At 39.4% G+C, this 22,652-nt stretch overlaps 1 protein-coding gene across 1 annotated transcript in view; it reads right to left on the reverse strand.

Moving 5' to 3' along the window:
- Positions 1–22,652, reverse strand: part of NRXN1 (neurexin 1) — a 1,029,777-nt gene that overhangs the window by 630,551 nt on the left and 376,574 nt on the right. Inside the window, exons 3-4 of the mRNA XM_080913966.1 lie at positions 17,368–17,669; positions 14,027–14,188 (exon numbers count right to left, since the gene is read on the reverse strand). Of these exons, the coding sequence (XP_080770092.1) occupies positions 14,027–14,188; positions 17,368–17,669 (464 nt within the window). The remainder of the gene's footprint in view (positions 1–14,026; positions 14,189–17,367; positions 17,670–22,652) is intronic.

Below are 22,652 nucleotides of genomic sequence, written 5' to 3' on the forward strand. Positions count from 1 at the left end.
CTGAAAGTTAGACTGAGTTCCCTTTTTTGTTGTTAATGATGACTACCACTTCTATCAGCTTTCTTTGCAATTCCTAGCGTTTGAATTTTGTTTATGTTTAAAGATTTCTTCACTGCTCCTAGAATATCTGTCCTCAAACCACCACTTTCGAACAGATGCTATTGTTTTTGAGTTTTGCCCATAATTACTCCTACCAAGGAAATAAATTACTAAGGAAAATTTTTCTTTCTCTCTCTCTCTTTCTCCAGGTCTCCCCATCCACTTTCCTTTCATCTTCTACCCCTCTGTCTATCTGTCTGTCTGTTTCTCTGTTTCTGTCATAACACACACATAACACACACAGAGACACATGAGTGTGCAAACACACGTACACATACATGTAACTGTCCTTCCCTCTTTTCTTCATTCTAAATTACTGAGAGCTCAGTAATTTAATTAATGAAACAAAAGTGAACATATGTATTGATGGAAATGGACATCAACTTTAAGAACAATGAAAAAGAAAATACTTTTAGAATCCCAGTCATGTGGCTCCTTATTTCACAGTGAGCCTGAACCTTGAATCGGAATTGAAGACTTCACTCTGACACCAGCTGCTGTTGTCTCTAGGGGCCAGAAAGTCACTAGAAAGGCCAGTGACTGGGTCTCTGCTTCATAGGAAATATGAATCAAACACGCACATGTCTTCTGGGTTGATGCAGACAGACAGAAGATCGAGGGGTTGATACATGCCAGAGACTCTTCAGAGGAAGATTCACATAAGAAGAAAATATTTATATAAAATATATATATGCTTCTATAAAATGATAAGGAATTTAAGGCAAATGTGAGTGGACTTTAGAAAGCCCATCCATGAAGGTGAGACTGGTCTCTGGATAAACTTCTAAACCATTGTGATTAGATAACAGTTAAAATCTGACCAGTGTGCACGAAAACCATCCCATTGTTGGCTTGAGCACCTGACTTTTCTACCAATTAAAAGGATTAAGAATATATAGTTCAAGATCCCTTCCCACAATAAAATTTAGATTCTGAGATCAAAAATGATTGTAGTAGCCCGAAAACACAAAAAACCAATGTTAAATACATTTAATGCAGCCTTCGAAAGTCGTGCAACTGAACTATGATTATGCACAGCATGGGGCCTGAGGAGTCCTCAGGAATCCTCAGAGGACAGAATGGATGGGGGTTTGCCACCGTCACTTCACAACTCAGAACAGATGGAGTATGGCACCCCAGCAATTGAAAGATCAACGGCAAGTGATCTTGAAAGAAACTCAGAATCGGACTATGAAAAGGAGATAAAGGGCCACCTGTCGTGATGGAGGACCCCAGAATTCTCCATAGGTTCTGGAGATTTTCAGGCCTAGTGCATGTGATCAAAGTACACAGAATTTTTAAATCTCAAAAATTCTGTTCTTTTTTCCCCTGGGCTCCATCTTTCTGTGTGTTATAGCATCTCCAAAAATTATAAGTACCACTAATATATGATCCAACTAAGCAATTAAAGGCACATTTATCCAAATATACTAATATAACAATATTGAAAAATCTATTTGTATATTTACTATAGTACCATTCACAAGATGCTGCACAGTAAACAATCAAATGTCCCTAATGGATTAATGGTTACAAACATAGTATATTTGGAACAAGAGTGATCCCAGGTCAATAAAGTATTTGTTAATCAAGCACAAGACCTGGTAATCCATCTCCAAAAACCACATACATAAAAAAGTGGGACGTGGTGCACCATTTGCAACCCCAGCTCTACAGATGCAGGGATGCTTGAGACTCATTGGGCATTCTAGGTGACGTGCCACGTTCCAGGACAGTGAAAGACCCTGTCAGAAAGAAAAGCAGGTAGAGGATGTACACCTAAGATAGTCCTTCCTCTCCTCTCTATACTCCTTCACACACACACACACACACACACACACACACACACACACACACACACACGTTGCCACACCCATACCTGTTAACATACACATATATAGACATGAAAGTAGTATATAAACGACAGTGTATAATTCATCTCTTAGTTATCATATTTCACATCATGTGGCAATTATTTCGCTGTTCTCCATGAAACCGGTCCCTCACAGGAAGACAGACAGTGTGTGATTTCACTTACTTGAGGTGTCTAGAATACTGTGCCTCACAGAAACAAACAAACAGAAACAGAACAGTGATTACCAAAGTGTGGGAACAGGGAGAAACTTTGCTTATGCAACAGCTGTAAATCTATATTATGAAAAATGAATAATTCCTAGAGATCTACTCTAAATCAGCATTGTAACAAATAACCCTGTTTTAGACAAAACACATTTTCTAAGGCAGCAGGCCTCTTGTTACTTCTTCCAGAGCAGTACAATAAAAAATGACTAAAAAGAAAGGGTTCTCCTTTCCTGCATTAGGTTATTTAATTGGCTACAGGACATTTTACTGTCTCCTAAACTATCTCTGTTTCCCAGCAAATTCTTTTCTCTCTATAAAACTTAGAAATATAGAAAAAGAAGATTTGAGAGAGAAATAGAGATGAAAAGAGAGAGAAGAGATTTTAAAGTCAAAGACCCTAGGCACAGCTTAATGAAAAGGAGCATATAAAAAAATCTTTCCTTTTGCTTAGATTATAGCTCCCAATGCACTTGCATCTAGGAGTTATTTGCTCTTGAGAATATCCAAAATTAATTTTCTGGGTATTTTTTTCTTATTTTTATTTATATATGTAACTGTTTACTGAAAGTCTGAAAGTGCATGTTCCCAGGAAGGCCCGAAACGAGTGTGGGTCCCCTAGTTCTAAAGTGACAGAAGACTGTGAGCTGCCATGCAGAGCTGGGGACCACATCCAGGTCCTCAGCAAGAGCAGCCATTGATTCTAGTCACTGAGCTGACCATGAAGCCCCACAGTCTTGGGATCTATAAATTACAGGAAGGAGATCTTGATTTTTACTTTATACTTTATATGCAACTTTAATAAGGCATTCACTTTGCTTTTGGAATCTCTATGATACTTTCTTCATCTACTTAGGCTGCTCTTTTCCTAATGACAAATTTGTAGGAACATGAACACTGTGCTCACCTTTCCCCCCCCGGATAACAGGAGTGATTTTTCCATTGGCTAAAACTGTCCTTTTTATAAGTTGTCATAGAAAAACTACAGGTAAGTGTTGTTTCAAAAGGTATCACTAGGGGGCACTTCATAAAAAAAAATCTCACTGTAGAAGAATCAGCTTTCTCCTAAATGGTTCTTTAATGGCTCAAATCTCCCATTGTCTAATTTATAGCTAAGGGAGAGTTTACTTCCCTTAGGGCATAATGCATTATACCAAGAAATAATTAAGATGGAAAGAAATGCATATAAATCTGCTTAAGTTGGCAAATTGTAAAATAAAATAATCCTATATAAACAATAACCTACAAAACAAGACAGTGTATTGGGATTATGAATTAGAATATTAACATGCACAAGTGAGAGTTAACCCCAGCGAACCGACACAGTGATTTGACGCATTTAGTTAGGAAGAGAATTGTGCTGTGAGAGCATTACTCTAAGACTCAGGCAAAGGGGTGTGACCCTTGGTTTAAAGTATTATTAAAACACACAGGTGTTCTATTTTAATTGTATTGAGCTTAGGTCTAAGTATTTAAGACTCAAATGCTTATTACCTGGCCAATAAATCCACTTTGTCCTTAAACAGCAGCTAATCCCTAAAATGGATTGTTGGGGAACATTCCAGATGTGTCTTGTAGAGGCTTCTACGGAACTGTGACATCTGACACTGAGATTCTGAGACTCACTGATTCTCAGGGTCACCCCTAAGGCTGTGCATTTGGACCTCTCTGAAATTCAGACTGCAACTGAGGTCCACGCACACTTGGGTAAGGACGGTGTTCAGCACGCTTCAGTGGTGCTGAGTGCTGTGACAAACGAGGATGCCAGGTCTGCTCAGCGATTCTCAAACACTCTAAAGGATTTGAAATCACCTGGAATCTTATTCAGATGCGGACTGTAGCTCACTGGACCTGGGAGAGGAACCTGAGAGGAGATGCTGCTATGGCAACCATGAGCCTGATAGTTTACATAGTGCCTAGAGAGGTTCCAGGGCACAAAGCTGTTCGTGTACTTCATTTCCAGTGAGTAACTGAACTGGACATTGCAGTCTTTAGCTCATTGTCTTTGATCATAAATTGTTAATATATTATATATAAATGATATACCAAATAATGGTTAAACAATACATTAAGATGATATTGATTTTATGGTTTGATTAATCCCAAACTACCCAGATGGACCATGAAGAAAAGCATACACTGAATAAGCCTTTGAACAAAACATTTAAAGATCCCAAAACTTGGCTCTATAGGTGGTGAATATAGAAAAACAAAACGTTTACTTCTGAAGTCATGTTCATTGAAATCTGATGATAACTTCTTCAAAAATTAAAAAAATATATATACTTTTTAAAAAATGGAGTGGGGGAAAAACCAACTCAGTTTCTTGACAAATGCTCATATTTTTCAAAATATTTTAGGTTTCCCAATCATCTTTTCTAATTCCTGATATGCAAAAAGAGCTCTTTTAACAAATGATATGACCAAAGTTAAACCATACAGTCTTCATAATGTTAAAAACAAGGAGTGACTCACCACTTAGCCTAAATTCTTATTAACCATGTAGGACAGTCAGATGGGAAAAGTCTTAACCTAGTTGATGTAACAAAACCTCAGAAACAAAACCTCAGAAACAAAACCTCAGAAACAAAACCTCAGAAACTAGTGGGGACAGCTTTGATATTTGTCATGGTCATAGCAAAATGAAATCATGAATCCAAGTATTAAATCCTAGTAAGGACTGGAATGCTCTTGGAAATACATTCCCAGCACCAAAACTAAGCTACTAAGAATCTGAAGATGGTAAGAACCAGAGAGTAAATGATAAATCAGCCATTCTTAGGGTTGGGCCCCGTGTGACTGTCTGTACTTATGTGAGGCAAATTCAGCCAGTTATAGCAACTGCATTGCTAAAATAGCTCTGCAGTCAGCACGGCACTGCACTGCAGCTTTTCGTGCTTCAGACATAACTGCACCCAATATTTTAGACATCGATATTAGTTCATAACACCTCACTGTTGTACAAGTTCAGAAGTTTTCAATATCTTGTCTAGGATCAAATGTGAGACCCAGTCTTGGGAGACTGGGTTTAAACTCAGCTCTGTCTCATTATGAAATTTTCTTCCATAACTAACTTAATGCAATTAGCTTGCAACAATAGGACATTTCTGTTCAAAAATAGCTCATTTTAGCTTGAAATTTTACTTCGAACTTAGAACCTGAGGCTCTGGAAGCATGAATTAAAGGATAAGTTAGTCTTTATGACCTGGATCATACATGTGCATCAACGAAATAGTTCCAAGCTTCTAACTACCCATTACTCCTAACCACAGCATCCCAACCACCATTCACCCTTAGTGACCCCATTGTCCCCCTGGATCACATAATTACACTATACCACTAATCACCCATACCCTAATAATGCTAAACCTCTGGACCTCCAAACAAAACAAAACACCACTGTAGAACTTATCACAGTCACAATTTCTCTGTGCAGAGAATATTTATTTACTCGACAAAGATGAGGATATTATTTTCCTATTATTCAAAGCCATATGCTTCTGAAAATTAGCTTCATTTTAAAAGTAATTAATTTAAGAGTGTTTCGAAAAATGATGATTTCCCTGGGGGAAGACACCAGTTATAGTACACAGAAATAATTTTCTTTTAAACTTAAACACTTTGATCCAGAGAAACAAAGAAAGGGGTATACCATCTAATAATAAAAAGTAAGGAGAAATGTAAAATACTTATTTAGTTTTAGGTGAATTTCGGATTTTTCCTTTAATGTGGCTCAACCTTGAGAAGGTTACAAACTTCTGTTTCTGTCCAAACTTTGTTGTGGCTTGCCTCATGCTGCATGGTCATTGGTGTTACTGGAAGCTTCCTATGGGGTTCAAATTCCCGTGGTAGAAATAATTTATCAGCACTGCCACCACCACCACCACCACCACCACCTTTATTTCATGTAATGTCACCCCTATCATTCAGATGCTCAGAGTAAGACAAATTACTTTATCACTTTCTCTTTCAAATCATCCCTAGTTTCCTTGGACACTATTAATCACAGCTTCTGCTGTTTCCAGGGTAACTTGCTTTGCCTCATTTATGGGGCTTGTTTTGTAATTTTCTTCTGTTGGCTCTCCACATAGATTCCCAGGTGAATGGTCTTCTTTATGACTTGAATGTCAGTTCCCAGCACAGAGCCTGGGACGTGGTAGATATTGATTAAAACTCAACTGGTTTCAGCAAGATGGCTCAGCAGGTAAAGGTGTTTGCTGTCATTGCTGAAAAGCTGAGTTCCATCCCATAATCTCACAAATGGAAGCACAGAACTGACCTCTGTAAATTCTCCTCTGACCACTATAAATGCCATGTCATGTATATGCTAGGTATATGAATAAAAAATTTTAAAGCTGAGTAATTGTATCCACATATTAGAGTATCGCTTTTGGTAAAAGGGCCAATTTAAACTGGACACAATGCCCAGTGGGAGCTGAAATCAACAGCCAATGATCAGTCTTAGCCACTATTCACTGCTGCTTTCTGCTGGGCTGAAAAATGCCATATCCTATACAATGTATCAAGTCCTCAGAATTACAATGTCATTGAGCCCCCTACCAGACCATGTTATGCTAGCTTGGTATTTGAAAGCACTACAATTCATTATGCCAACTGCTGATGCACTTCTAGGCTATGGGGCATCTGCTGAAAATGATGGGGCATAAAAAAGCTGTCATTCCCTGAAAGGGAGTTGCTATGCTACAAAAGCTGAATTCCAGGCAAGGACTCACCAGATGCTTTGTGGACTAAAGGATTGAGTTCCATTTCCTTGGGGACCTGAGCAGATGGAACTCCCTGAGCCTAAACTCAAAGAGGAGGGTCTATGGCAGGATGTTTGGTTTCTGCCCCAATTGTTCCTTCCCTGGTCCCCAAGGCTACAATGCACAGAAGTTAACTCACTCCTAAGCAACACTCCAACACAATGTTTCCTGGAAGCCTAGAAACCACATCCAATGTTTCTTGTGAACTCCTTAGAATAAGTGGCTACATGATACAGAGAAATGTGGCAAACTGGCTACCAAAGATGCAAAGGTGCTTCTCAACCTTAAATTTCCCTTCTCCAAACTCCTGCAAATCTAGGCTGCCTTTTGCTTTTTATTTTTCCCCTATAAAGTTTCATTTGGCTCTTATTTTATCGAATGTCAAGTTTATAAAAACCCTGGCTCTGCCAGAACCTTATTCATACAGATGAGGATGCTTGCAGGTGACCTTCATACTGAATGCTAGGACCCCATAGGAGGAGTTAGAGAATGAAGGGTTTGCAATCACATAGTAAGAGTACCAATATCAACCAAACAGACCCCCGGCCCCAGAGCGCCCAGGGACTAAACCACCAACAAAAGAGCACACATGGAGAGACCCATGGCTCCAGCCACATATGTATCAGAGGATGACCTTGTTGGGCATCAGTAGGAGAAGATGTCCTTGGTCCAGTGAAAGCTCGATTCCCCAGGGTAGGGAAAAGTTAGGGTGGTGAAGTAGGAGTGGTACGTGGAAGGGAAAGCATCCTCATGGAACCAGGGGCCAGGAGGAGAGAGAGGGGAGGAACTGAGAAAGGGGATAATATTTGAAAGGTAAATACATAAAATATCCAATTAATAAAAGGAAAAAAATCCTGGAATTGAAAGAAAAGACATGATAGAGCACTATATTATGGGAAGAACACAGAATTGGAACTCAGGGCAAGGGTCCTAGGGTTGGGTTCCTCGGGTTCTAACATTAGTTAATTTGTGGCTGGAGTCTGTAAGGTCAGTTATCAGAACATAAAAATCACCATGTCTTCCTTAGTCTGACAATATTAGTGTTTAACATGCTCTGAATGTTATCATTGGATCCAAGTATCAAAATATGAGTGCATGCTTCTGTTTTAGTTCATTTGATAATGTCAATACTAAAGAAAATATCAGAAACTTACTTTTTTCGCTCATAAATTACTGGTATATAGGGACTAATGAGTATCAAATAATTATGCTCAATTTTAGTGCTTTATTTCTATTGTAAATTACAGTCTTAGTATCCCTATGATTTTAGAATGCACAGTACAGGAAAGAAACATGGAAGTGATTCTGTCTGCCTGTCTTTGCTCTGGAACTTACTGTCTCCCTCAGCCTCATCTGTAACTGAGGAAATCAGATAGTTCATAGGAATCTGTAAAATCCTTTTATACTCACACAAACATTTGCTTGAATTCAGTACTAAAACAATAAATAAATAAAGGATAGTGCTATATTCTCTGCTTAAAATTACGTAGAGAAACCTTGGTTTTAGATCTGTAAATATGGTGCAGGCCAATTTAGCGACCATCTGAGCTAAACCAAATTCTCTGAGGCAGTAAACCGAGCTTGGTTCTTGGAAAGCAGCCCACGGTCACTGGAGAGGTGTCATTTATTCTCAGAAAGACGAGCATGAAGGGAATTTAGCCTGAGTGTATACCACAGTTACTGTAAGAAGGCACCTGATCCACAACCACACCTGTTCCAGCTGAATCACCAAAATGGCATCAGGTGAACATGTGACCTAGCGTAGAAATACGTAGTAGGGAAGGACCCTGTAGCTATTACGACAATCAGTGTATCATGCCAGCCAAGCATGAGTGTCCATTAAGCTTCCTCTATATTTTTCTATAAGCAATTAATCTTGCATTTATTGGCAATACATCTTAAAATAGCTCATTTAACACGTATCACCGAAATTAACAGAATACTAACAAAGAATCATATGATACTATGTGATGTTTGAGAAACTGCTAGGGACAATACAGATACAAAGAAGAGTCCTTCCCTGGAGAGTCAACGGGAAGCATGCCAGGGGTAGCATGAGTGGACTGTTAAATACTCCCAGGCAGCCTGCAGAAGACAAGCACAGGAATGGAGAGGAATGTAAGGCAGGAACCTCTCTAGACCCAAGGACTGCGGTTGACAGACATCCCTGAGCGCCCCCTGCAGATTCCTGACACTGCCAACATGACAGAAAAATAACCTAAAGTGTAAAGTCTGCGGTGGATCTTTGTTCTCATACGAAGCAGCGTTTATCTCTGTGCAGGAAGGAGACTGGAAGGAGGGATTAGAACAGCTGGACTGAGCAAGGGCAGACTAAGCCTTACAATTTCAGGAATCACCATTGTCCAAAAGATGAAAAACTGAGAGATCTGCATATAGGAGAGACTTCCCTCCACAGCCTCCGGGCCAGGGTGTGGCCTCTGTGTTACTCAGAGGGGCCTCCTCCACACCCACGCAACTACTCACTCCACATTCCAGTCAGAAACAGACCATTTTTTTTTGCAATGTGAGGGAAAATTGTCTTATAAAACAGGACATTTCCTTAGCCTTGCTCACCTTGAAGCCTCTTACAGATTTCTAGCAATAAAGGTCTCCATGTGTAATTACCGGCTGAGCTGACCTAATTAGGTTGATGAAATTTTCAGGAGGGATTTAATTCCCTCTAGCTTTTTACTCATTTCTTGTCTCTCAAGAATCTTTCCTCAGGCTTATTCCAAGCCATTCTTCGAGGCAGCATTTTAAATTACTTCACACAAGGCACAGCCTGCATTGCAGCCACTGATTAGAAAGCCTCCAGCAGGCACACGCGTCTGAAAACACACTTCAGATAAAGCCTTCTACGGTGCTTTATTCACATTCACAATCCTTTTCCTTTCTTTAGCATCCTTTCCTAACCACGCCAAATAATGTCCACTGGGGGTTGAGGGGGAGACAGATTGCAGAGTGTTTCAAGGATACAAAGAAATTAAGAAATGGAAACTGCAGGCGGAGTGAAGGGAAGATGGGGTGACAGAAAGAGCTTCTCTGTCACAGACGCTGCTGGGTGCTTGCTAGCCAGGTCCTCGAGGTCAAAGTATTGGAGTAAAGCATGAGCTGGTGAGATTTCCGCCAGTCTCTCTGGTGACTGGAAGCTGCCTTGATGAGCAGCCTAAGATGAAAGCACTTGCATTCAAGAAAATTCTCTTCAAGTTCTTCGAAAATGGACCCCAAACCTAGCTTACAGATGCCAAGACTCCTCCGTCTCTGTGGTTCTCAAACTGTATTTCAATAGAAACACTAAGCTACAAATTCTCAAACATCCTCAGGAATTATATTTCAGCTTTAAATGATGCTTCCAAAAACTTGAAGAATATAAACTAGCATTTCTGCCACAGAAGAGTCTGCAGAGGTTTTACCGCAGGAAGACCTTGAAGTGTCTGAGTTGTCAGTAGTGAGCGGTGTCAAATGGCTACGTCAGTGTTTACAGTTTCCGTCTGTCTTCCCTAAAGCCCATGTCTGTGATAGCCGCTTTTTCCAAATCTTTCAGAATTGTTTGTGACTGACTAAGTTTAATATGACACAAAAATATTTTCTCTGCAGCTGTTCATGATTTCTTTTCATTTTAAGCAAATTAATGTCTTACACATCATTATTTTATTTTGAAATTTGATTCTCAGTCTAACAGAATTAATTTCTTATTGTGGTCTGGTGACTAAAACTCTCTCGGCTCTCATCCTCCATTATCAATGTCACAGAGGAATTAAGATGTCACTAAAAAAATTAAACAATAGATTGCTTCAGTATGTTTAAGAGTTTTTTTTTTTTTACTACTTTAATTTTAATAGAATGAAGATAGAAATTAGCCATCTCTAGTTTTGTGGTAAGCACCTCTGATCTGAACGAGGCCATCATCCTGCAAGCAGACATGCTGTCTGTCTGAGCTCTCTGCTGCTCCTGTGTCATCCCTTTGGAGTTCCATGGAATGGCCTCCTGTCCCTCTGCTTCTCTACTTTCAAAACAATCAGACTTAGAGAATGACTGTCAGAATTATTTGTTTTCCAAAATGTCCTGTGTGGCTTCAGACTAGGTGCCCTTAGAATCTCCTACAAAAGTGACTATCATAAGGGGTATTTTATGCTGGACTGAAGATAAAAATATAATAAGCGAATAATTGAAGTTGTAATTAAGGCATTAGAATGCAATATGCTATAGGCTAGGAAGTCTAAGCCAGGGCTTAAGAAGACAAACAAGAAAATGAACACTGGCATATTGCTCTCTAGTTTCGGAGTCTACAACCTGACCTTCCTAAAGAAAGATGGTGTAGCTCAAAACCCACACTGCTTTTTTCACTACTTCCTTTCTAAAAAAAAAAAAAAAAAAAAAAAAAAAAAAAAAAAAAATAGGCGTGTGATTATAAATGATGATTCAAATGTAGGTGGAAACTATGAACTATCAAAAAGCCCTCCAGTGAAGTATTTTTAATTTAGAAGCTGACTGTGTTTATAACCTGCTGAACTTTAGTATGCTAGAAGGAAGCTGACTGAAACACAAGTCTGTAAAACCTCATTGTTGGGATTCTGTAAAGCCCACCCCTCAGTTACCTGGCAATGTATGCTCTGCCCCAGTGACCTAACACTATAAAAGGGGCTGCTTGCCTCTCTCTTGCCTCTAGCCTCCAGTGCTCTTGCACCCCCCCAATCTCTCTCCTCTTCCCCTTCCCTTCCCCCATCTCTTCAGGTGCTCATGGCCTGCCTCTACTCCTCTACTTCTCTAACCCTCTCTTTTCTCCCACCCCCTCTCCCTCTACTGCCCTCTTAACTCTCCCATGACCTGAATAAACTCTATTCTGTACCATTGTGTGGTTGGTCCCTCAGGGGGAAGGGATCCCCAACATGGGCCCCACAGAGGCACCTTCCTTGCCCCCAGACCTCAAAGCACCTTTATGGGCCATATCCCCCGACTCTCTTCATCCTCTTCCTGACATTGGTGCTGAAACCCGGGACGTCATCTTCTAACAACATTGGTGCCCCTGTAACTTCTAACAATACTCATAGCATTTGCTCCAGGCAAATTCCTCACTGCATGGAAAAGAACAAGATGGAACATGCCAATTCAACAAGGAGGAAAGATTTGTATCACTGTAGAAAGGGCAAAATGCCATACGTCTCAAGGAGTGTATCTCAGACATGTTCACGTTTCATAGGATGCTCAAAGATGTTACTATTCTGCTAAAACTCTGTGGGTTCTGGACCTTTTTCCAGTGTATCGCAGGTTTCACTCTTTATCAAGCATGGCCTCTGAGCAGTCACTTAACAGAGGTGAAAACCCCATGTTGGGGAGAGTACTTAGGAATGACCAGAAGGCAGTTTTAACAATCACTTATGCAATCATAAATAAAAATATGCATTGCATAAATCAAAGTTTGCCATGACTGTCTCTTCCCAATCAAGTCTAAGCTATTTCTCTCCCTCCTGTCCACATCACAGTGATTCTGAGCTTTGTATGTTCGCCTAGTCCACTGGAACTTACACAATGCTGCTCAACCCAAACAAGCACAATGGGCATACATTCTCACACGCTATTATCTGTTTTTAAAACATGCTTCTCCTTTTAATGAAACAGAGAGTTTATATGTGCAATCTTAATGTCGGTAGCCTAACCAATGATACTTTTCAGACATGGTGGATTATGGTAATCACCAAGCAAAAAGGACTAGGAAATTAAGCTTTGGGTTTTAATGCTTAAGTGGTGTTGCTCTTGTCATGGATGACTTACATGTTCTGAACTTCAGTTTCTTTACTTGAAGAAAATAAAGAAATAAAATCACCACTTATAATGTGAGAGCTATCAGACAGCTTTTGGATGGTCTAAACACAAAAAACTTTGAAATTTTTAATACTGCTTTTGTCATAACAATTATTATTTTGATAGTTTGTTATTACCTATGGAGCTGAATGCAGATGCTAAGGCATAATTTATGTCTTCAGAGAGTAATATTCACTCTCTGAGAGGCAATCCTCCTCATCCCCACATACGGCCCTTTCTGCCCTTGGAAAACTTTGTATATTTGCTATACAATCACAGCTCTGAATCACCTCAGGCTTCTTTCTCAGTTTGTCTCTGTGTCTCTGTCTCTGCCTGTCTCACACACACACAGTGACAACACTTGAAAGACAAGCAATGATGACATCACTCAGCAGTGACTTTTTCACTGTTGGGTGAAAAATAAGTATAAAAAGATAACTTGATCAAGTTTATATTTTGTTTAGAACAAAACACACAATAGCGTTGCTCAGCAGTAGTAATTGTAGGACCTAAATAACAAGTGAACCGATAATTAATCCACCACACAACAAGCGGGGGCGCAATAGTGAGAAAGAACTATGCTGACTGAACAGATTTTTTTTTTAAAGCTAACTCCTATGGAATATAAAATTGAAATTCAAGGCACTTATGGCCGTCTCCTGCAAATTGCAATCGGATAGAAATTTACAGCAGACACTGACAGTTGAGGACAGGGGATGAAATTGCTCTCTTTAGCTCTGATTCTCCGCAGGTAAATATCCTGTCAACTTACCAGATCGAAAAGGACACGGGTCTTCCAACTTCAGGACACGTTAAAATATAGCAGTGTAACTGGTTCACCCTGCACTTTCGGTTTTGTTTTCTGTTTTAGCTTTATTAATATATGCCTTGTCTTTCCCTCTTTCAGTCTCATTTCTTTCGTTCTTTGTCTTATCTCTCAAACAAATCGCCACAGCATTCATAAACACCCTAGACAGTTACCTCGAAATGAGCAATTATCCCTTAGTACAGCTCTAGACCCAAACCTCATTTTCTTTGATGTCCTCTTACGGCTGATACAAAGCTATCCAGGAAAATAGCCACTGTGAGAAGCTGAGCCTCCATCCTCAGGATGATATGTGAGTTGCCCCTTTCCCACCTGACTTTGCATAAGCCACGCAGGGCGGAATGAAGGTTGTGCCATTCACTCCGGGAGCATCAGATCTTCAGCAAATGAGCTCTCCGTCCAGATCTGCAAAGGTGAGCTCGTGAGTTAGGAAGCGTTCCATGACATCGATATTTACCTCTTTGAGACAGCCCATAAAGTTGTTACTGACTGGTGACCCCGGAAGGTCGGCTGTGCTGGGGCTGCCTCCAACATAGAAAAAGTCATCAGACCCCAGCATGGTGTAATCTTCTTGCGTGTAGCCCGTTGTGGTAAGAATCCCATCCACTGATATTGTCACCTAGATAACAAAGCACAGGGAAAGGACACGCTATACTCAGACCTACATGCTGTAATCCTGGGATATGCCTGTTTTGTGTTTTGTTTTATTTTATTTTTTGCTTTTGCTTTTTTTTTTTTTTTTTATGTTTGTTTGGTTTTCAGTTTTAGCCCTGTGGCGGAACCCATTTTCATGTCTGTTTGAGGTTTATTCTTGGATTCTATTCAGCTAGCCCTGAGAGATTCTAATCTAGTTAGAGAGTTAACTGATCACTGAACTAGTGTCAGAATCATCCCTGCTGCAACTCAAAAGTTATTTAGCAGACACAAAAATGGTGTTAGTAAAATGCCTCCTAGGTTAGTTTTGCTGGTGTACGTATTAGTAAAGTTTAGTCGTCTGTTATTCACTCATCACAACGTGCACCTTGCTAACAGAAAAGGCACAAGCTATTTCCAGCAACATCACTATTTGCACTACTGAGCAGCAACTGCTGAGCATGCAAGAGCCTGAAGCATGCTGGGCGAGGACGAAGCGCAAAACAACCAATGAAGCAGCACTCGCAGTGCGCATGCGGGAGGGACAGAACGTTCAGAAAGGAAAGAAGACAGGGAGAACCAAAGGAGAAAGATAACTGCTCAGTGATGACGTAAAGATGAGTGGGTGTGGCATCTCCAACATTCCCAAACCAAGGTTCCATGCCATGCATCATGAATGGTTAGAGACTGGCTGAGCCTGCGGTCACTCCGACCAGCCACCATTTTTCTTATCTCGTGTTAACCACAGCTGGATGCAAAAAAACGTTCGAAACGTTAACGATGCCCCTACAGGTGAGTTCGAAAACAGAGGTTGACGGGAACAGGTAAAAAATAAGAAAGTCAACAACAGATGAAAAGAAGGAGGTCAAGGTAAGCAGAAGAGTACCAACCGCAGTTCCTCTTTTGTTAATGATGTCTACAGTTAAAAGAAAGAAAGAAAACACACGGCAAACCCAAAATAAGAAACAATTAGAATGATATCTACCGAACAATGTAGTTTGTTTACCATAGCGTGTCCAATGCCTGAGTGCTTTGTGGAGAAGGGGGGAGAAAGGAAATTAAAAACTGTGAACAGAATAACGATCGATCGTTACTTAAAAAATATGATGGTCTCTACCATGTTAGTACATTTTTTGATTCAGGTAACGGTTAGTAGAATGAAACATTCCATGAATGACATGTTAGTTATTAAGCATGTTAGTAACATAGAAAAAGGGCAAAAAAATTTTACAAGAAAAAGCAGACTAACAAATAGGCCTCCCACAGAGGAGATGGTCTTTTCCTGCCCTTGTTCATCTCTTACCACTAGACAGAAACAGACACATGGCATTGTTCCCTTAGACTCCCTGAGAACCACTGAGAGCCATAATCAACATCTGCAAAGGATTCATTCAAAGGCCTGAAGCCTATCAGCTGGCCATTGTCACCCTAGGCCCATCGTACGCCCCCTCCACACCCACACCCAGTCCCAGCAAATTAGTAGGAATCAGTTGTCTTTGCCCTACTACTTAATTTTACAGCATACAAGGACTCCTCCTCAATTCCAAAACTTCCTTCGGTCATATTGATGGACTTTAGGGTCACAGTATACTGCAATGAAACAGAGCAGAGATCCTGACACACGCAATGATAGAATGGGCTTATTTCTAACCTGTCCTGGCACACATGCTCCCTGGCTGCACACACTTCTGGGTGCTTGGAGCTACGACTTCTTAATTTGCTTTGTAACCTGAGCAAAGGCAAATCTAGAAAGTGGGCTCCTCAAGACCCACCCTTCCTTCTATGATCATCTCAAGTGAGCCTCCAAGTCTCTTGGTGAGTATATGAGAGAGAAAAAATGAAAACAGAAAACCAAAGGGACACACTTACAGGAAACCCAAGGTGTATATGGAAACGGACCGTGGCCACTTCCTCCCAGCACTGTGGGAAGCATGTGGCTCCTCCCATGTTCATGGGCATCTGAAAGGCCTTGAAAACTCCCAGAATTTTTAAGTTTTGCTTGTTTGCCTGAATGTAGCTAAATCTTCCCACCTGAGCAACTTTCCTTGTCTATCTCTGATACTTGAAGCCTCTCAGAAGCAGGAAGGAAAAGAGTGAGACTAAATCTCCAAGGTTAAGCTCCTTTTTCCTTCTCTAGCTCAGGTAGCTGGAGCTTCTCAGAAGCAGGAAGGAAAGGGTTAGATAACAGTTCAGAACGAGAGGGCCATTTTAGTAAAGGGAAACCAGAGTCAATCGGTCATTCTGCAACTGTTCAGAGAAACAACACATACATTAAGTATATTAGTTTTAGATTAGCATTTACCATTCAAGAATTTGTCACTGTCAACACTTAATAAAATGATACATTATAATATAAAATGTCATGTACTCCAAACTATGAAAATACGAGAACAATCTATTCAGCTTTCAGCATATACTGTAATATCTCATTAAAAACATACAGTATATGTAGGCTTATTGATTCGGTAAAGAGTGGGAATTATCTAGTATATAGACTTGTGTAAGAACTTAAATATATGAATAAACATATGTTCCAATAGAGGTGGGCATCTAGAGAATGAAGTCACTTTTCATATCATTTGTTGTTAAAGTTAAAGTATCTTTGCTAAATCCAAAATATCTTCATAAACAAAAACTTTAGAATATAGGTTATGCACAATACTGATCTTTTCCCTCAGGAGCATTTTATGTTCCCATTTTGGAATTGGGAGAGTAAGGAGTAAGGATTGATTCAATCCCAAGTGACAAAATAAAATTATTTTTTTCAACTATGAAAAGGAAGTGTGATTTAATGAACCCAATGTGCATGCTTCCAAATGATCACTATGACAACCATAATTTTAAATCAAACAAACAAAAAAATCAAAATCACAACAAAAATCACACACATTATAGGAAGGGCAGGTTGAAGGGATATCCTTGCAGCCCTCTAGAAAATAATCATTTGTCACTGTGTTAAAATAGCCTTTGGGCCCCCAGAACTTTCTAGATATGCCCCTGCTCAAGTACGGCAGAAAGATTCATCTCAGAAGGAAACGCTAATCTGAGGAGCCCTAGATCATGTGGGTAGGGTTTTCAAGTACCACACAGACAGCTGTAGGTACCACAGGCTCAGCTGCAGCAAAAGAACAAAGGCAGTTACTGTCTGATCCACTGCGTGGTTACCTGACGCAGATTCCTGGTGACTTTCACATCATGCCAGGCATTATCATTAAACTTTCCATTCACGGGCTCCACTAGCGCTTCAAAGGCCCCTGATCCCAAATTAATGACCAGAGAGACAGCTCCATTTTTCAAGGCAAGATTGACATAATCAGCTGATTTCCCTGTGTGAAGCATCAGTCCATTCCTCTGAAGAGTTTTAAAGGACAGAGTTATTTCGTCGCTGCTGCTTTGGATGGGGTTTTGAGATAAGTCGTAGCAGAAGTATTCAGATCCCTTGAATGTAGCAATATACTCTTCTTTTCCTAGAACAAAACAGATACATGCATGCGTAAGTCAGCAAGTCTAATACTCAAGACAATAGAGCTTAATAATGCAACAACTAATGAACCCTGCTTAACATATATTCAGGACAAAAGCCCCGTTGAGAACTCAGGTGGGTCTAAGTGAGTAGACTTTAAATAACCCACTTCAAGAGGTGGGACATCAACCACAGTAGCTAAACTTGACACTCTTGACCAGTCCGTTAATTTTTAAGTAGCACTGCAACAGCTCTGATCAGACGAGGTAGCTCTGTGTTATCTTCAGGTCATGAAACAGGCATAAACACATATTGGATGGGTTCGATTCCAATGTTTCTAATATTTGCACCATCCTACTGAAGAATTCGTTTTCCAGGAGACATTATATTCAAGTGTGTTTCTCAATAAAGAGCCAAGTATTTTCGTCAAAAAAAATGATACTTTTTTTTTTTTTAGTAACAAGAAAAAGGAGGGATTTGATCAGGAAGTAAACTGATCTCCTAGAGGGTGTGCATAGACTCCCTCCCACGTGGAGGGAGGAGTTATACACAAGTCTGATGTAGTCAGCTGGATAGTTAATTCACTCCCTACCCTTACCAAGCAGATGGTAGGGCTGGCTCCTATGAGACTGGTAAAAGTTCCAGAACAGCATCATAGAAGCACCATGCAAATGAGGTCTCAAAATTCTCAACATGGCTCAGTCTTTTGTATAATTAGAAGTTCCAATGTGGATCTCACCACACGCCAGACAGATCAACCAGAAATATGGTCATCTGGAAAGAGCCGGCTTCTCCCACCAGTACAGTAAGGTAACTAAAGGAAGATGTAAGTCAAATGTTCCTATGACTTCCCACGAAATGAGGGGAATGAACCAAAGGACATATAAACAAAAAAGAACAAAAATACCGAAGAAACAAAAATGCAAAATAACAACAACAAAAGAGGACCATGCTTTGCAATTAGCTTGTGATAAACCATGGAGAGAATAAAAAAAAAAAAAAAAAAAAATCTGGTTTGCAGCAACAGCACAGCATCTTTATTAGCACATTGGAGTATTCAGGAACCAGATGAGTTTTTCTCTTCCTCTGGTAAGAGACTTTCGCTTTCTGTTCAGATTTTCTATTTTCTTTGAGAGTCAATAAACAGATCAGGCTAACCTCCAGCTAACAATCCTCCTGCCTCAGCCTCCTGGGTACTAGGCTTACAGGAATGTGCCGCAAAGCCTACCAAGGCAATGGTCACTATCATTTGCTAGTTTAACTCACAACATAGAATCAGAGCTCAGTCCAAGAGTTCATCTCCTAAAAGACAGATGACCAGCAGCTACACATTGGTAGACCCTGTCACTAGCCCTATCTGAATCCTCAGTGACTACTGGTAAATAATTAGTGAAGTCTAGTATTCATGAAAAAGTCACCAAACTCTAAGGGAGAGTCACAGAAAAGACAGCCTAATCTATAATTTTTAAAAATATTGCCTTATTTTATACGTCTAAAGGCAACCGAGCTCTTCCCAGGAGCTGTATCCAGTACTGGCTTAGTGATGTGTGAAGAATCATTCATGTGTGAGGATAACCAGAGTGGGCCACCTGAGTCTCTAAAGAGTTGAATTTGATAACTATTTCAATACTGGGAATCACAAAAAATACATTTAGATTTTGTTTTGACCACTTGGTAACTGTCATATCACTGAAGGAAATTACACATTCTTTAAAACTTTCAGTGTCTGAAATGATTCGTGATTCTGATCCTGTAGGATGGTATGAATTTAAAAGACAAAGTCAAATAAGGTGTCTGTCTCGTAATGGTGGTAAATGGCTAATTTCCTCCTCATTGTGTCCCCAGGAGAAAAAATGTGACAAATATTCTATGACCTATAGCACTTTTGATCTTTGAAAAGGAAAATACACTCACTAAGATAATAACCAGGACGAGGATTCTGATTTTCAACATCTCTGTCAGTACCACACTAAAAGTCAAACTAGTATTGTGACCAAGAAAAGCATGTGAGCATAGTAAAACTACAACTAAGGATAATAGTGTCATATTAGCAAATGATGTTGTGGAATTTTAAAGAAATATTTGATCCATGGGAGTGCTTTGGTTTAGTAATGTATCTCAGACTGCAGGGTTCTATAGAAGCCTGGAGAACACTGTTTCAACAATTTAAGAAAATCTTTAAATTCAGCTAAATTTCCAATGGATTTTTAAATTGACATAAGAAGTTGAATTTACAAATTCTTAATTAAAAATAAAGAACCCAAAGAGCAAAGATATACTAGAGAATGAGATGGAGAAACTTTCCTGTTCATTGGTAGACATAAGAAATTTATGAAAAGTAAAAGAATGGATTGAGAAAGGTAAGAAAATGAAGATAAGACAAAACAGCTTCAATATTTTGAAATAATACATTTGAACCTCGGCATTTCAGGTAAAGAAGAACAACTGGACCATTAGTTAATAAATAGTGCTTAGATATCTAGATATCTACATAAACAAAAGAAACAAATCAACTCTAGCTGGTTTATAGCTAAAATTTGGATGAGAAATCTGTAAAAAAATTTAAGAGAGTAAAGTGTGATCTAAAAGTTTACAAAGTTCATACAACTGCATAAAATGTTAATGTACATTAAAATAATAAAATTCATTCATCAATAGAACTCCAGAAGTGCATGAAAGTAAATAAAAATAAAAAAAAAATGTTTTTATTTCATCTCAATCACAAAGGATTAGAACATAGCATTCCACAAGCTCTCTAGCTTAAAAGGCAAAGACTAGAGAAAATGAACAGAAGAAATGGATAACTTCTCAGATATCTATATAGATAGTATGAATGAATAGTTTCTTTAAAATAAATATGGAGACGGGCTGGAGAGATGCTCAGTAGTTAAGAGCACTGGCTGCTCTTCCAGAGGTCCTGAGTTCAATTCCCAGAAACCACATGGTGGCTCACAACCATCTGCAATGGCATTCAGTGCCCTTTTCTGGTGTGTCTGAAGACAGTGACACTTGTGAGAACCTCAGATTGACCATCTATGTACTGTATGGTATAATATAGATAAACCTAAGAGTAATAATGTGAAGCAAGACAACAATTTTTAAAAAGGCCAAACATAAGGGTTAATGAGCATCTAATTCTATGTATCAAAGAGTTCAAAGCAACAGTATCATTCGCTGCTATTATTAATTAAGGCCATAGCTGCTCTTATTGGAGTTGGTGAGCATCGGCTCCTAACTGGTGTAATGCTTGTAGTAATTTCAGAGGGCAAAAATTGAGTTATTTACATATCTATGGTTGTGCATTTCTTGGTATGTGTATTGTTTTCAATATAAATTTAAATGATCAGGATGCATGAACAGAAATAAAATTACCCTAACCAAATATTTTCTTCTTGCAATTGAAACTACTTAGTTCATCAGTTAAAAGTACTTATTGATCTTCTCAAGGACCTGGGCTTAGTTCCCACCACCCACCAGCTCATAACCACCTATAACTACAGTTTCATGCACTAAAACATTCTCTTCCCACATCTGAAGGCACCTACATATACATATACAATACAGAGAAAAAAAAGTAAGGCACATAAATGAAAATAAATAAAAATTAAAAATAAAACCCCTTCATTAAAAGACTGATACAATTAAAATGTTGAATGGTATCATTAATAAAAACTAAAAAAAATAGCAATAGTAATATTTTGATAGTCATATTTCAAATACTTTTAACATATATTACTAAACATAAGTATAATTTGTTCTTTATAGCAAGCACATACGTTTTAGCAGAGAATATAGACTGCATAAAAATAACAATATGTTAACTGATTGATGTTAAATGGACACAGACTACCATTAATTGTAGACGTGTTATATAGAGAAGTCCAGATTTCTTTTAAAAAATCTGATTATAAATTTGCAACATTTATTTAGGAGTTCTTTTTAATGATTACAAGGCAAGTTTTATTGACTGAGTTTTCTTCCCATCCTCAAAACAACTACTGACTTGTAATTCTCCCAGCTTTTCTCTTATGCCAGCGTTAACTAGTATTTGCCCAATGTTCTTGCTTTATATTATAAACCATTTCCAGCCATACCATTTTGTCATTTTTCTTTCTTTTTTAAACTCCAGATTTTATTCCCTTCCCGGTCCACCCCCTGACTGTTCCACATGTTATTCTTCCTCCCCACCCCCCTGTCTCCACGAGGATGTTTCCACCCCACCCACCCCATCAGATCTTTAAACTCCTTGGGGCCTCCAGTCTCTTGAGGATTAGGTGCATCTTCTCTGACTGAACCCAGACCCAGCAGTCCTCTGTTGTATATGTGCTGAGGGCCTCATATCAGCTTGTGTATGTTGCCTGGTTGGTGGTCCAGTGTCTGATATCTTGGGGGTCCAGGTTAATAGATACTGCTGGTCCTCCTACATGGTCACCCTCCTCCTCAGCTTCTTCCAGCTTTTCCCTAATTCAACCGCAGCGCTTAGCTGCTTCTCTTAATTGGCTGGATGCAAATATCTGTATCTGACTCTTTCACTGGGCAGTCAAAATAGGTCCCTTTCTGTGTGTGCTCCATAGCCTCAGGAATAGTATCGAGCCTTGGTAACTCCCCTTGAGCTGAATTCCACTTTGGGCCTGTTGCTAGGCCTTCTTTTCCTTAGGCTCTTCTCCATTTCCGTTCCTGAAGCTCTTTCCGAAAGGAACAGTTATGAGTCAGAGTTTTGACTGTGGGATAGCAACCCCACCTCTCACTGGATGGCCAGGTTTTTTGTTGGAGGTGGACTCTACAAGCTTATTAGGGGCTTTGTTCACTTGTTACTATAAAGGTGGAAGGAGGATCCTAAGAGGGTGTCATTGAATTTGAATCCTATTTTACTTTTTCAAGTTTTTAGATCACAATAAATAGTATTTGGTCTTCTAATTTCCTGAAAGTTCAGAGGAAGAATCAGAATCCTATATGCTCTTGATAATCTCATTTGTACAAAGTTAAA

The sequence above is a fragment of the Micromys minutus genome, assembly GCF_963924665.1.
Source record: "Micromys minutus genome assembly, chromosome: 3".
Taxonomy (NCBI): Eukaryota; Metazoa; Chordata; class Mammalia; order Rodentia; family Muridae; genus Micromys; species Micromys minutus.